Source organism: Kryptolebias marmoratus, linkage group LG21 (assembly GCF_001649575.2).
Source record: "Kryptolebias marmoratus isolate JLee-2015 linkage group LG21, ASM164957v2, whole genome shotgun sequence".
Classification (NCBI taxonomy): Eukaryota; Metazoa; Chordata; class Actinopteri; order Cyprinodontiformes; family Rivulidae; genus Kryptolebias; species Kryptolebias marmoratus.
The window spans coordinates 8,159,428-8,174,415 of NC_051450.1; the positions used below are offsets into that span (position 1 = coordinate 8,159,428).

Genomic DNA, 14,988 nt, shown 5'->3' on the forward strand with positions numbered 1-14,988 from the left:
AAATCCTGCTTGTCAAGTCAGAGAAACATGATTTAATCTGAGATCAATAAGTTCACATTTATGCCTTATTGCTTAATAATGGACTCAAGATCTGGACTCAGCAAGTATTTTAATTAAAGATATTTTGATTTTTTAGATATATAAATATGAAATAACATTTTTACAGCTCAAAATAGAAAACGTAGTTATGTCTTAATATCTAAATGTCTTTAAAAGTAAAAAAATTAACGACAAAAAGACGTATTGCAGACAGAATCTACCTAGATCTAGTTTAGTTTTCATTTATTTGCCTGATTGACCGTCTGCGCATGCTCAGTAGAGATCTCCTCGGAGCATGTGGTGGGACTACTTTTATCAGCGGCGGGAGACGGTGGGAGGCGTGAACCGCCTCCATCCGACGTTTAATCGAAAGTAAACTGAATGAGGAAATAAAAGAAGCCAACCTACAAAGAGACGGGCTGTCCTCCGCTGCAGCCGGACAGAAAACCATTGAAATCCTGGCCGACTTATTTATTTTTATTTCATATTTTAAAGTGTCGCAGTTAGCTTCATCATGTCAAAAGCTGCAACTCTGAAAATTAGCAGCGCGAGCGCAGTGAAGGTGAGTCGCTCTACTTTTACTGGGAACCTGCTCCGTTCACAACAAAAGCAAACAAATTTTTCTTGTTTTTAAAAATCAAACTTGTGTAATGTAATTCTAGTGCAGATGTTTTTACACGTTTAGCGCGAAAGAAGTTGGAGAAATGTTGTTTTTTAAGCCAAACAGCGGAGGAAAGTCCCGTTTCTGGGAGGAAAACGAAAGTAAATCCAGAAAGGCTTTTTTGTAAACGTGAGTCAGCAGCTTTTTTAAACGTAACAATCATCCATGTATTTTGTATCCCCCAAAACAGGTGGACAACTTCCGACAGTCGCTTTACCAAGAGGTTTGTGTTCTTTACAAAATGAGCCACAAATACAACCCTTCTGCAGCCTGGTAATAGAATAGGTTACATTTGTGTTTTTCAGGCGGAGAACCTGTTCTCCAGCTTCATCCCTCAGAAGATCCTTCAGCTGGACGCGCTGCTCAAGGTTCAGTATCCAGACTCGGAGCGACCTTTGACCCGGACTTTCTGCCCCTCAATCCTCTCATCCTCCCCGTCTGTTGTCTCTGCTCTCCACAGGACGATGCTCTCAGCGTCACAGACATGTCCTCGCTCCAGGCTCCGCTGGACATCCCCATCCCAGACCCTCCTTCTCCAGAGGACGAGGTGATCTGCCCCCCCCCCCCCCCCCCCCTCACACACACACACACACACCTCCTCACCTGTTTCCTTATTCTTCATCTCATGCCACCATTTTAGATTTTTTTTTACTCCCGTTCTAAGACGTGCATGGACAGTTTCTTGTCCAACCTCTAAATTGCACAGCCGGACACCTCATGGGTCAGGGATGATCCCTATTGATTTGAAGGTCATGGGGTGAGAGGTTAAGGTCACAGGTGAACCCTTTGTAAATAACTCTGCAGCCGTGGAACGTAGGCATGTCAAACTGCACAGCTGGACCCCTCATGGGTCAAAGATGATCCCTGTGGATTTCAGGGTCAAAGGTCACAGTTTAACCCTTGTCTGTGCTCCAGCTCTGGACACACGTTTTGTGAGGGAGTTCATGCTTCAGATTCGGATTACTCTGACAGTTTTCTGATGTTACACTGTTGGCAGTACTCTGGTTTTTAGGTGTTTAACAGCCCAAACTCTGTAAGGGTGCGCTTTAATCGAACTTTAGTTTGTTTGCCTGGGAAGTCTGGTTTGTTTGGGGAGGTGTGAACGCACAATCCAACTCTGATACGGACCAATAAAGCGAACTCTGGTCCGCCTAAAAACTTCTGTCTCGGTTTGGTTGAAGTGAACTCTGGCACGGTTCGAAAGCATTTGTGAACACAAGCGGGCCGGAGACCGCTCCAAAAGCAGGAAGGGGACTACAGCACAGGGCCTTCTGGGTAAATACAACCAAAACAAACACGTGTTTCTATCACTAGCAGGAGAAATGACTCGTGGTTAAAACAGAAATCTTAAAACCGCTAAAATTTGGCGCAGCTCCATTTTTGTTTCCTTTTCCAGAAGAAGGAAGTTGCGCTCAGTGTCTTCTTCAGGGGTTTTTGTGTTGTTTTCTTCAGTAGTTCTCAGTGCAGCGCCACCACAGGCGAGGGGGGGAACAGGTTGATCAAACGGTTTGGCTTGATTGACTCAGAGCAGTGTGAATGTGAACCGCAGCAGCTGAAAATTGAACAAATGTTGACCCCGATCGAACTAAGTCTACCGGACTATCAGGTGCGAATACAGCCTAAGACTAAATTCACAATCTGACCCTCTCTAACATGCCAGATTAACACAACTGTACATTTTATTCAGCCTCTTACGCGCTATTTTGAAGAAACTTGCATTTAAGGCTTTTCAAAGGTTCGTTCCCTCCAGAGCAAATCGCCTCCTAATAGCTGCTGCAACTGCTTAAACACAAGAACGAACTAATTGTCTCCCACTTTTTTAGCTCTACTTGTGGAAACAAGCTACCTTTGCGTATATTCTTGCATTTAAGTTATTAGTTGGATCAAACACAATTAAAGGCATAAGTGAGTTCATCTAAAAATAACTCGACTTTGCCGACTGTTTTTATTCAGTTCACACAAAAAAAAATAAAACTTCAGTTCAGATTATTTCAAACAAATAAGAACCCATTATCAACATGAAAAAAAAACACGCTATTAGTTTGATTTTTAAATGACCAGGAGTAAAACAAACTCGTGCAAGGTTTTCATTAAAAAAGGGGAGATGAGGAAAGTCGATTCTTGCATCTAAATTTGACAAAACTGCAGTTTTTAAACAGGTTTATTTAGTTTTTATAGAAAGGTAATAAAAAGTAGATGTTCTAAAGTCTGCTTTTGTTTGAGAATAAACATTGCCAGTGTGACAAATCTAAAAATAAATAAAAAACCCACTTTTCCCTTGTAAATTGCGCACATTTTTCTGTTTGAACATATTCCCTGTCGGAGACGACTAATCAGTTTATGATGTCCGTCCGTTTAACCTAAACCGCCTCCTACTAACAACCTAACTAGGCTTTTGTTCGTCCCTCCAAACAGGGGCACTGAACCGAGTTGGATCCAGACATTTTGTTTCTCCTAAAACATCGATTAAAAGACGGTTACGACAGTGTCTCGCTGTCACTGTTGGAGACTAATCAGCGGCTCCAAACGGCGACAAAAATGGCCGAATTTTCAGCCGTGGTCTCGTTGAATTCAGAGTGTTTGCGAACAAGTGACCGGTGAGCCGTGCGGCCGATGTTTGACTGGCAAGCTTTGGAAAATCGCATCTTTTTTTTTTTTTTTTTTACAATCACAGCTCGTTAAACTGCATTCTTGGCCGTGCACCTTATTGTGTTGCCCACTTTGAAGCACACTTGGAATGAAGACGGGCAGGTTTGGACCAGTTGTTTAATAGTTATTATTTATCAGTGGTGTAGTTTTTAGAGCTGGGCATTCAGGGCTCAGATGTTGATGTCTTTTTCTGCTGTCATCACAATTCTCTTTAGTGTTGCTTTAGCATTTTAGCTACTTCTAAATCAGTTGTGGGCATTTAAGATAGTAGGGATCCATGTGGTTCTTAAATATATATAACTGGCTTCTGGTTTGGGGCTGCGGTTTATCGCCACGCTTCGCAGTTTTGTATTAAATACACGAAACAGCTGCTGAATAAGCAGACGAACCGTTTCAGCCGTTCGACGCTTTCTGCCTTCCAGGAAATGGAGACCGACAAGAACGAGGACGATGAGAAGAAGAAGAAGAAAGGTGAGGAGTTTGTTTGTTCGTTTGCTTTCGCCAGAGGCGCCTGGTAGCGTTCGCGAGCGGGAGCCGCAGCTAACGGCTGCGCCTTTCGTCCCCCTCAGCTCCAAAATGCGGCTTCATCAAAGGAAACGAGAAGATCATGCTGCTTCTGGGGAGAGTGAAGCCGGAGATCGTAGCGCTCAGGGAGACCATCATTGTCGTAAGTGGACTATGAAAGGTTTACCAAATCTCTGCTCTGAATCGCCCAAAAATATCAGGTGATGTTGGGTTAATAATCAGTTGTTTTCGCGATTAAACAAAATGCAGGTGTCCAGCTGGATTCAGCACCTCATTCCCAAAATAGAAGATGGAAATGATTTTGGAGTTGCCATCCAGGTACGTTTCTTTTTTTACCCGCTTCTCCTTTCCGGGTTGTGGGGTAGCTGGTGCCCGTCTCCAGGCATCGGCGGGGAGATAGGTCACCAGGTCCATCACAAGGACACACAGAGACCGATAACCGTCTCACTCGGGGACAATTTAGAGTTGCAGACGAACCAAACACGCGTGGTTTTAGTCAATGGGAGGAAACCGGAGTACACGGAAAAGTCCCCAAACGTGTACGAGGAGATCACATAAACTGGGGGGTGACAGCGCCGCCCCGTGCTGTTTATATCATTTTTTAAAAAATGTTTCTTAATGTAAACTTTCCCTTCTTGATTTAACCACAGGAGAAAATCCTGGAGAGAATCGCAGCAGTGAAGACGAAAGTTGACGAATTTCAAACCAACATCAACAAGTAAGATTCGACCAAAAGTTGTTTCTTTTCTTTCGTGTAAGCTTTCTCGAATTTTTCTGAGCACTGCAGGATTTGTAGACTTTTTGTTGTTGTTGTTGATCAGCTTTGACCTTCTGCTTGAATCCCCAGGTACTTCTCAGAGAGGGGGGACGCCGTCGCCAAAGCCTCCAAAGAAACCCACGTGGTAAGCCGGCGGCGGTGGTGTTAGCTTCATGGCTAAATCTGGAAAACGACAGAACCAACAGCTATGGGACACACAGAGCTCCATTCTTGTACAGAACTGATTAAAAACGCTCCTGTTGAACATCAGAGCACCAAATCTTTTACTTTAGTTTGCCAAAAGCAGAAATCCAGATATGTTCATAGAGTCAAACACTGTTGGGTCTGGTATTTTTCGTTTTTAAGTGACAGTGTAAAAATCTTCGATGGAAGCACCTTTTAACTGGATTATTTTGTGCTCTCAGATGGACTACCGCTCGCTCGTTCACGAGAAGGACGAAGGCATCTACTCTCAGATCAGAGTGATCGTCCTCGACATCCGCGGCTTCTATGTAAGTCCAACTCCGAAGGGTCACCCAAGTGTTAGAGCCATTTAAAAGAAAAACGTTTGCATTTATGAGGCGATTAGAAAACATTTCCACACTCCCAGTGAGAGGAGAACTCCAAATATTGGGGCTAAATGGATGCGAAGGCGAATCTCAACGTTATTATAAACATTGGAGAGCGGGTCATGGGGTTTGAGGAGTCCAGATTAAGAGGGATGCACCGATGAAGCTGTCAGAGCAGAAAAACTTGAATCGTCTGCGTGAAGTCGGCTGTCGCGCAGCCTGAGGGAGGAGTCCGCTGATGCAGCGGCGGAGCGTTGTCGAACAGGTCGGGAACGGCAGGGTTTTGTCTTGTACTAACTTTGAAGCTCTGTGCAGACACCACCTAACTTAAAAAAACAACGCTTTAAAGATTTTAAATCATCTAGAAATGCTTAATTGCGAGTGAAGGGTTTGCATTTAAAGATCAGTTTGAGTTAAAAAATAGGACGTCTGAGTTTAAGCTTTGCTGTAAACAGACTCCAGCCTTAAAGGTTTGATTAGTGAAGCTCTCTTTTATGAGTTTCATGAACTCTGCAGAAGTTTTGGCTTACTGTAACCCTTATTTTTCATGTTTGCTGGTCTTAATCAATCAGGTGTTTTAAAAAAACAAAACAAAGAACCTGCAGCAGATGAGCAGCATCTCAGGGTTTCTACACAGTCTCAAATTTAGGAATTTGGTTTTTAGTATTTTTATCTTTTCTCTATTTGGATATTATAAGACTTGCTCAAAGTAGCAACGTATTTTTCCACATTAACTGTATATACCGTATTTTCCGGACTATAAGGCGCACTTAAAAGCCTTCAAGTTTCTCAAAAAACGACAGTGCACCTTATAATCCGGAGCGCCTTCTATATGTAAGAAGTTGTAATGTTTTAGTACGACTTTGGTTAAACTACAAAGCCGCAGCTCTTGCAGCATTAGGCTCAGTTATAGTTGCGCTTTGTAGCGTTGTGCACGGCGTGTGGACCTGAGCGAGGGGAGTAGGTGTTTATACTTGACGCTTACGTCGATGCAGTATTCTGTTAGCTGCGTCCTGGTATTGCGTTATCAACGTGAATAACACCCTCTCCTCCCCCTGATGTTCTCTGGTCAATATGGCGATGTTTAAACATGCCCTTTAAAAGAAGATACACCACAAATATAAAGTGCACAAAGAATCCAACTCACCATAACGCTGAATCAGTGGGAGCCCTGTGCCTGTTTCTCAGTAACCAGACGGTCCCATCTAGGGCTTCCAGAGATGTTTGTTTTTTATTCATTTTGCTGCTTGTGGGTTTGTTTTTAGCGGTAACGTATCATGTGACCTAGATGAGCGTTTTGACATTAATCAAGAGGGAGTCATAGACGGATGTAGTGGACCGAATCCGATCAGTTTTCAAAATAAATGTTGTTCAGACTCCGAAAATCAAAAACAAACGGAAATACTGTAAGTTAATTATTCTTTCTGTGTGGCCCGGTACCAAATGACCCACGGACTGGTACTGGTCTGCGGCCCGGGGGTCGGGGACCTCTGACTTACAGCACTTCTCTTGAAAAAAGTTGTCAATCTTCTCTTGCCTTGTTTCTTTTCAGCATCTTAATTATATACTATATAAATATATAGTATATAATTTCACTAAGTGATTAAAATAATAATAATAATAGTTAAGAGCTTGATTGTGTCATGAATCTGAGAGGCCGCTTTTTCTGGCAAACCTGCTAAGGTTTTTTTTAGACGAGGCTGAGTCCGGAGTTACTTTAAATTAGAGCTTCTTTAATAACATCTGTCTATATAAGTGCAGATTAACCATATATTACAGGTACAGAGTGGAACTTTCCAGTCCTGACGTAGCCCAGGCTTTAATCAGACCGAGGGTTTTACCAAAGGAACTGTTTATAAAAACTTTGCTGTTCACCGTTTTTTTCCAGTTTTTGGTTTTTCACGGTGTTAAAAGCAAATAGATGATTAAAAAACCTACCGCTGTATAAACATGCAGTTGATTTACATGTTGATATCAAGTGTCTCACAAATCTGTGGAAAATTTCAGAAAAGTATGACTATTTCAAAAAGAAAATTGGAACTAATCCAATAAAGATATGAGCTTCATCACCTTGTTGGTGTTAGCTTTGGTATTTTTTTTATAGAAATGACAACAATGTGCTTTTATTTAGTTAAAAAATGCTGGTAATAAAGAACCTAAAAATCTTTCTGAACATTATTTTTTGCTGAACTATGATTTAGGGCTTTTTCATTTATATATATATATATATATATATATATATATATATATATATAAAAAAGACTTCTGCACAGTCCTGTAACTCCACTTGGTTTTTTTCCACCCGTTCTCTGCAGGCCGAGCTTTACGACGTCATCCACAAAAACCTGGAAAAGGTGACCAACCCCAAAGGAGAGGAGAAGCCATCGATGTACTGAGGAGGAGGAACTGGGACAGAATCTACTTCTGACAATAAATCAACTGTCTGCTCAACCACACTATGAGTCAAATAAAAAACTTCATTTTTATTCTTACAGTCCAATAAAAACTGAAAGAGATACTGGATGGTGGTTTAATCCCTGTTATTTGTTCCAGCTTTTGCACTAAATTAAATTTTTATGACGTGAATAAACAAAGAAGCCTCTTTTTTTTATTTTCTTTTATTTATTTCTAAACAGAAATCACGTCTCATAAGACATGCCGTTTTCCTTTTACCAAACAATAACTAAAGAATACAAAGAAATACTTTAGTTTCAAAACCAGAACAAAGGGCACAGAACTGGGTGGGGGCTTCACACTTCGGGTCCTTCTCCTCCAGGGATGAGCTGCGGGAGGACAGATTCAGACGTTACCCGTCTGTTCGACGGTTCAGACAAAACTAACCCCTCCTCGTTCCCTACCATGGTGATGTTGTTCCCGTTGAGCAGTATCTGATCCAGTTTGGTGATCCTCCGCCCCTCGGGCGTGAGCTCGCTGGAACGTGAACACAAAACGAGGTGAGCAGAACGAACGCGGCGGGCCGATTTGTTTCAGGAAAAAAAAAAACACGTGAACTTACAATTCTGTCACGTCCTCCAGCACCATGTCTGAAAGGCCGAGTTAAGGGACCAGGGGTCTTGTTTATAAAACGTTGTGTAGGATTCATACTGACAGTGTGCGTACTCGGGTTCTGCCCTCATCCACGCCCACGTTCAACCATAAAAGGTCAACGTAAAGCACCTCATGCATGTTTACGTGGATTTAAATGAGCCAGCTGATTGATGTCATTTCATGGTTACCAAAGGCAACCACGGAGAAAAGAGTGAAGAAAAAAACTGATGTGCTAACGAATGAGGTGGAGAACTGAAAAAGTATCAGTTTTGTGCCTGAGGGGGGAGCCACTGTCCCCTCGTGTGTTAAACTATGGTGCACATCACCCTGGTGATCATCCAGGAAGAGGAATGTGCAGGAAGCATAAATAATCCTGCTGTTTTGAAAGGTTCTGATAAAGTCAATCTAACATTAAAGTTGGATTATGGAGTGAAATTAAATATCTGAGAAGAATCACGATGCAGTGTGGCTTCAGCTCCCTACTTCACCATCCGTGTCGCCAGTCCCCCCCCCTTCTCCAAAACGAGCATACGCATGGCTCAGAGTTGGCGTGAGGGACCGCACATTCTCCCGTCAAGTTTGCGTTTTCCAGATCACACAGTTTGAGAAAAGGATACTGACGAAGTCATCGAAACCCAGCAGGGTGCCGACGATTTCTTTGTCCGTTTTCATGACGATGTGAATCCGAGAGCCGATACATTTGTCCACGAGCTCTGAAAAAAACAAACAAACATCAAAGCGTGCATCCAGGTGTTGGAACGTCCTTCGCTATGGTTTCCAGTTCCCTCCTCAAAAACCTGATTTTTCTTTAAGTGAAACAACCTCTCTGCGTTTTCAACGAGCTTTTTGTCAGAAAACGAAACATTTTCTGCTCTCATCTTTCCAAATCTAACTCCGAAAAACAAACCTGCAGAGTTTATGACTTGGTAGTGGCCAGAAGAGACACACATGTTCTTGATTAAGTTTAAATACCAAAAAAAAAAACCCCACCCAAATCTGTTTTTATTTGCCTACAAAAACATCTAATGAACCACTGGATGGGTTTTAATGAATCACTCAGTAGTTATTGTTCGTTTAAATACAACTTATTAACTTCTGGAGTCAACCCAAATCAAGATGGCGGCCACAGCCAATCAGCTTGAACTAAACTTGAGCTAAAGGTTTGACGTGGCAGTACTCTGTGCGTTAACAGACCGTGAGAGATCTCACAATATCGCATGAGATTTGTATTATTTTCAACCTTTTGACCCCAACTTTGACTCCAACATTAGAGCAGCGGGCGACAGGCATTCCCTCCAGAACTGTTAGGCCTCTTGCAAACCGTCTGTTTCGTAACATAAGAGATTCTTAAGCTTATCTTCTGTGGAAATAGGCAGAACAACGTGACACAACGACTACCCCCCCNTTTAAGCATTAAAAAGGTCGTACTGTGTTTAATTCCACCTGCGAGATCTTCTAGTAAGAATGAACTCTCAACTTTCCATTTCCTGTTTGTTAAAAAGCCGACAAGCATCCCTCGGATGTTTACTTTTAGTCTCTTTATGCATCTTTTTCTATCTGAGCTGTCAGGTTTATGAGCAGCTCCTTCAGTGTCTTCATCTCTACGGTCACTTCTGTTGTCCTTTTTTTTTTTTTCTACCTCCCTCCGGTATACAGTTGCATAAAATGGAGGCGCTCTAATTGACAAAGATGTCAAGAAACCAAAAATCTAGCAACAGTAACTTACAGATTTAGAGATAATAAAGCTTTTTCAGGAAAAAAAAAGAAAACTGTGACTTTGAGGAATGCATACTTCCTGCCTCGGTTCGTGTCGGAGCTGTTGACTAAAATCATCTTCTAATAAGAAACGACAGAGTTGAAGTCAATTTGGTTAACCCTTAAAAAAAAAAAACAATTTGCAGGATCTCACGCTCAGAGCTGTAGATGACTGAGTTGCAGCCATTTTTGTGCTGGCTAAGTCCAAGCAGCTGTGGTGGCCGTTTTGATTTAGACTGACTCCAAAATTTAATCAGCTCTGTTTGTACACCCATGGATTACCTTAAAAAAATTCATTAAAATTTGTCGGGTTGTTCATGAGATATTTTGCTAACAGACAGAGACAGCTAATGCCAATGTTTCAAGCCAAGACTGTCATCAGTGAGCCCTATGTGTTGAATGATTCACAGCTACGACCACACCAAATTTCTGTCTAATATCTGTAAAAAAAAAAAATTAAATTACAGCCATTTTGTGTTTTCTAAGGTTAGTTTACTCTCAGCTGTGGCTAAAAGTTCATCATAACAAATACCTGAATTATTGCTGATATACACCCAAGTACAATTACTCAATTACATTATAATTTGATGATTAGGACAGATTAATTATTATTTTTTCTGCCCAGAATAAACACCAGTACCTGACAACTTTAACAGTTTTATCAATGTGATAAAATGAAATGAAAATAAAAGTAACCCTGGCAGGATGGCCAGTAGGTGGCAGTATATGCGACGACATTAAAGTGGTTTAAGTGTATCTTAACACAAACCCGTACATATAATGGCCTCTGTGCGTTAAAGGACTAAAAAACACGGACTTTCTCCAAACGCAGCACTTTAAAAATCACCATACTGGTTTTATAACAGACGTGGTGACTGTATATTTAACATATTTCAATTTATATGAAGAAAAGCCTCAACTCTGCTGTTCTCTGCTCCTCTCATCACTCCTGCCACTGTATTTTTGACCTCATCCCTTGTTTTGCATTTGTCGATTCAGTCATCGTGACCAGCCGGCGTGCTTTGACCGCCCAAAACCCTCAACTTCCGTTTGCTTTAAATCAAGTTAGGACTTCCGCAGTTTGTATTTTTAGACATATCTTAACCCTTTACTATCTGAGGCATTAAAGTGACTTAAATTAGAGTTTACAAACCAAGCGGGAGCAGCTGTGACGGATTTGTCGTCTGAGTGGCCGCCATGTTTTCTTCAAAAACGCTGCGGCGGTCACAACCAATCGACAGAAGAGCAACTCCAGATCAGGCAGAAACAATCAAACCCCGATCGTCCTTCCGCCTATTTCCCCCTTTGTTTGGTTTATCCGAACTCGTATATTAATTTAAAACAAACAGACGAAAAATACATCACTGAATAAACATAATTTATGTAAAAAGTAAAATCATTAAATTGTGTTGTTCTAAGTAACTCCATAAGATGGCGCTGGTCGTGAGGGTGATCACATGACGTAATTCCATGTTTTAAAAAGAACATTAGGATCCAAGATAGTTCTCTGTCCTACCAGTTATAGTTGCTCATAAATAGTTCACGTCACTTGTATGTTGACATCTCCAGAGAAAGTATTTCTTTTAAGCTATTTGTTTGTTTAATTAATTAGTTAATTAAATCAAATTTATTCATATGGCATGATTCACATTCGCAATTAAAGTAATGTCATAATATAGACCGGTCAACTTCAAATCCAGTTACTCAGTCATTTAAAACCCAAAATAAATACAGATATATAATATAATAATTTTACAGAAAAATAAAGGGTTTGTTACAGATTGTACCTGTGCAAGATAATTTTCTCAACAGGTGCAACCCTTTGCATTACTCTCTAAAGGTTATTCAGTGAAAAGACAAATAATAACTTTACAACTTGTGCTGTATGATATATATATAAGATTTAAATATCTTGGTACTGTTGGGATTGTTCAATACTGTCTTTCTTTTTTAATGTTTTATATGGATATCATTTTTAAAATGGGCATGTATCATCAAATATTTTGCTAAAAAGCTATTAAAAGCTAGCGTATAAGTCTGGTGTTATCTTTTGGCATTTAAATGTATTTATTTATTAATTTATTTATTGCCTTTCACGTTCACAAAGCGAATACGGAAGTGAGCTTCAGGGAACTATCTTGACGGTCGTTCTGCCGTATTGTGGGACCAGGTTAGGCTGCTGTGTTGCTGTTTCTTGTGTGAGAGAGACCGACTCGGAGCTGAAACTCGGCTCCGTCCGCCGTGTTTACATCCGAGCCCCCGGATTGAAAAACAGCTCCGGACTGCCAGAAGACAACACTAACAAGGGGGGAGGGGATGGAGTCTCACGGCAGAGACGAAGGGAAAGGGCCGGTGCTACACATCGTGGTTGTTGGATTTCACCACAAAAAAGGCTGCCAGGTACGCAACCTTTTGCCTCATGCTAACTGCGGCTAACTAGCATCTAGCTTTAATAAAGGTGCATTCCCTCTATTTGTTGATGTTTTGAATGGATAATTGCGTCCCAGCGCAGTATTTTGCTTCATATTTGTGCACCTATAAATAATACTGAAATTGTAATTAATAGCAAATAATATCCACGATTGTTTAGTGACTGCAGAGGTGAATATATGCGTGTTATATAACATCTACCACGTTGCCAGCTCAGATATTCTTCCAGTTGTGTTTTCAGCAGCTGCTCCTCTTGTCCTGCATCCGGTTTGACGTCACAAGATCGATTAATAAAACTTAATTATTGTCCTAATGGGCAGGAAATGGTCAGCTGCTGTGTCTGTGTTTGGTACTGTGGTTTCCCCTGTGCGTTTTGCCAACAATAAATGGTCAGACAAAGTTAAATATTCCCTGAAATCTGGATCCCTGGTGAATTTTAAGCAAATATTTAGGGGGTTTATGTTACATATAAGGATGGTAATGATCATCAGAGCTTGTTGATTCAGTGGCAGAACATTTGAGCACATTAATTAGTGTCTAGTATTAATGTTATGAATAGATTATATGGGTTAAACCATATTTATTCAGCATGCCACCTTTAATGTCAGAGTTTTAAACTAAGATCATGTTTGTTTGGATCAGTCCTTGCAAATGACACAAACTCTGTCATGTAACGATGTGCAATCTGTTTGCACTCAGAGAATGTGTTGAGCGAAACTCTCGGCTACTACCACTACAAGTTTCAGCTCAATGTCAGTAAATCTGGCTTAGTTAGAGCCACTTTTGTGTTTACTGAGTTTTGATGGCCGGGGCGGCCCTTTTGAATTGGGTGGACTCTGGAAGTTAATCACTTGTAGACGCTCGTCCAATGATTGCCTTCTGAGAGTTTCATTAAAATCCGTCCTGTGGTTCATGAGATATTTTGCTAACAGACATGGGGTTGACGCTAACAGTTATTGGCAAAGTTTTAAGACCAGGTCTTGTGGGATCAGTTAGTTCTCCAAGTATGTGTTGGGTATCAGTCTCAGCTACTACCACGTCAAATTTCAGCTCAGTATCCATAAACCTGATTAAGATAGAGCCACTTTTGTGTTTTCTAAGTTCGGCTGGCTGTGGCAGCCATCTTGAATTGGATCAACTCCAAAAATTATCCAGTTGTAGATGCTCCTCCAATGGCTGCTTTGTGAAAGTTTAACTAAAATTTGCTAACCGGTTTGTGAGATATTTTGCTAACAGACAGTGTAACAAAACAGCCATCGCCCTTTCACACTCGGTGGTGTTCGATTTTTAAAAAAAGGGGAAAGTTTTAGTTATTTTGTTTTCTGAATATTTCTGATAAGACAAACAAAGTGGTAAAGCAGCGCAGGAGAGGTGTTTCATAGATGGAAGCCGCTGTTGTCCCATCTTCTTCTGTTTTCAGCTCACCCCGTAGATGAACTCCCCCCGCCCCGAGGAGCCCGATCTGTTCTCTTTAGCTCGGGCGTTATCGTCCACGTAAAAACCCGCAGACGTCCGCTTGCTGCCTGCGCCGTGGAAACGCACGACGACTGGTGAAAGTAAACACGAGTTCGTTTATCAGCTCCTTTTTAAAATTCATTAAATGCACCAAACGAGCCGGCGGTCCCTGTCCTCACCGCCGCTCTCCATCTGTCCCGGACCTGCGGCGTCCCTCGCAGACAGCTGCCGTCCGCGACAAGTGCTTTTATTGTGTAGACGCTGAGTCAGCGTTCCTGTTTTGTCGTTTCTTCTGTATCAGGTTACTTTCACACACTCGGTGCGGTTTCACCTTGATCGGTAACTCTAACTGGTCCCCCAGGTGTGAGTGAGAGTGGATGGTTGTCTGTCTCGTTTGTCTCTGTGTGTCCCTGTGATGGACTGGACACCTGTCCAGGGTGTCCCCCGTCTCTCGCACAGGGACTGCTGGAGATGGACACCAGCTCCCTGTGACCCTGCAGGGAAAAACAGCTAAAGAAAATGGATGGATGGGCGTACACACGAAAGGTTCAGCTTGTTACTTTTTGAATTATTTCCCCTTATTTACAAAAAAACCCCAAACCTTCACTGAAATACTCTGAGATAATGCTGTCAGAAACTTTGTTTCTCAGCACACTCGCTCTGTTTTTGTCTCCTAATCTTCTTTTAGCTTTTAGATACAGATTTGCTCATTTTAGCTTTGGTTTTGCTCATTTAAACTTTTAGCTACTGTTTTTTAATTATAGCATTTAGGTATTGTTTTTGCTAATTTTAGCTAAAATTTTGATGTTTTAGGCTTTTAGCTGTGGTTGTGTTAAAATGAGCTTTTAGCTGTTGTTTTCGTAATTATATCTTTAAGGTACTATTTTGTTGATTTTAGCCATTAGCGACTGTTATAGCATTTAGGTACTATTTTGCTAATTGGTGAGAGTTGGACTCCACCAAGGTTGCCCTTTGTCACCGATTCTGTTCATAACGTTTATGGACAGAATTTCTAGGCGCAGCCAAGGTGTTGAGGGGATCCGTTTTNGGTGGCCTTAGGATCGCATCTCTGCTTTTTGCAGATGATGTGGTCCTACTGG

At 41.4% G+C, this 14,988-nt stretch overlaps 3 protein-coding genes across 3 annotated transcripts in view; 2 read left to right on the top strand and 1 right to left on the bottom strand.

Moving 5' to 3' along the window:
* The first annotated feature begins 390 nt into the window (after window positions 1-390).
* psme2 (proteasome activator subunit 2) lies at window positions 391-7,723 on the top strand. Its single transcript, XM_017414050.3, has 11 exons — window positions 391-601; window positions 891-923; window positions 1,006-1,068; window positions 1,161-1,247; window positions 3,772-3,820; window positions 3,919-4,016; window positions 4,124-4,192; window positions 4,525-4,592; window positions 4,722-4,776; window positions 5,057-5,143; window positions 7,516-7,723. The coding sequence occupies exons 1-11, from the start codon at window positions 554-556 to the stop codon at window positions 7,594-7,596; spliced, it is 738 nt and encodes a 245-aa protein (XP_017269539.1). The 5' UTR covers window positions 391-553; the 3' UTR covers window positions 7,597-7,723.
* Window positions 7,724-7,802: 79 nt separating this feature from the next.
* On the bottom strand, window positions 7,803-11,313 carry lsm5 (LSM5 homolog, U6 small nuclear RNA and mRNA degradation associated). The gene is made up of 5 exons (XM_017414052.3): window positions 11,157-11,313; window positions 8,866-8,961; window positions 8,217-8,244; window positions 8,059-8,131; window positions 7,803-7,983 (listed from the first exon to the last, which is right to left on the bottom strand). Exons 1-5 carry the CDS (start codon window positions 11,200-11,202, stop codon window positions 7,951-7,953), a joined length of 276 nt encoding a protein of 91 aa, XP_017269541.1. The 5' UTR covers window positions 11,203-11,313; the 3' UTR covers window positions 7,803-7,950.
* Window positions 11,314-12,161: 848 nt separating this feature from the next.
* The window catches only part of avl9 (AVL9 homolog (S. cerevisiase)), a 27,234-nt gene continuing 24,407 nt past the window's right edge, over window positions 12,162-14,988 (top strand). Inside the window, exon 1 of the mRNA XM_017414149.3 lies at window positions 12,162-12,403. Coding sequence (XP_017269638.1) covers window positions 12,320-12,403 — 84 coding nt within the window. The 5' untranslated portion in view covers window positions 12,162-12,319. The remainder of the gene's footprint in view (window positions 12,404-14,988) is intronic.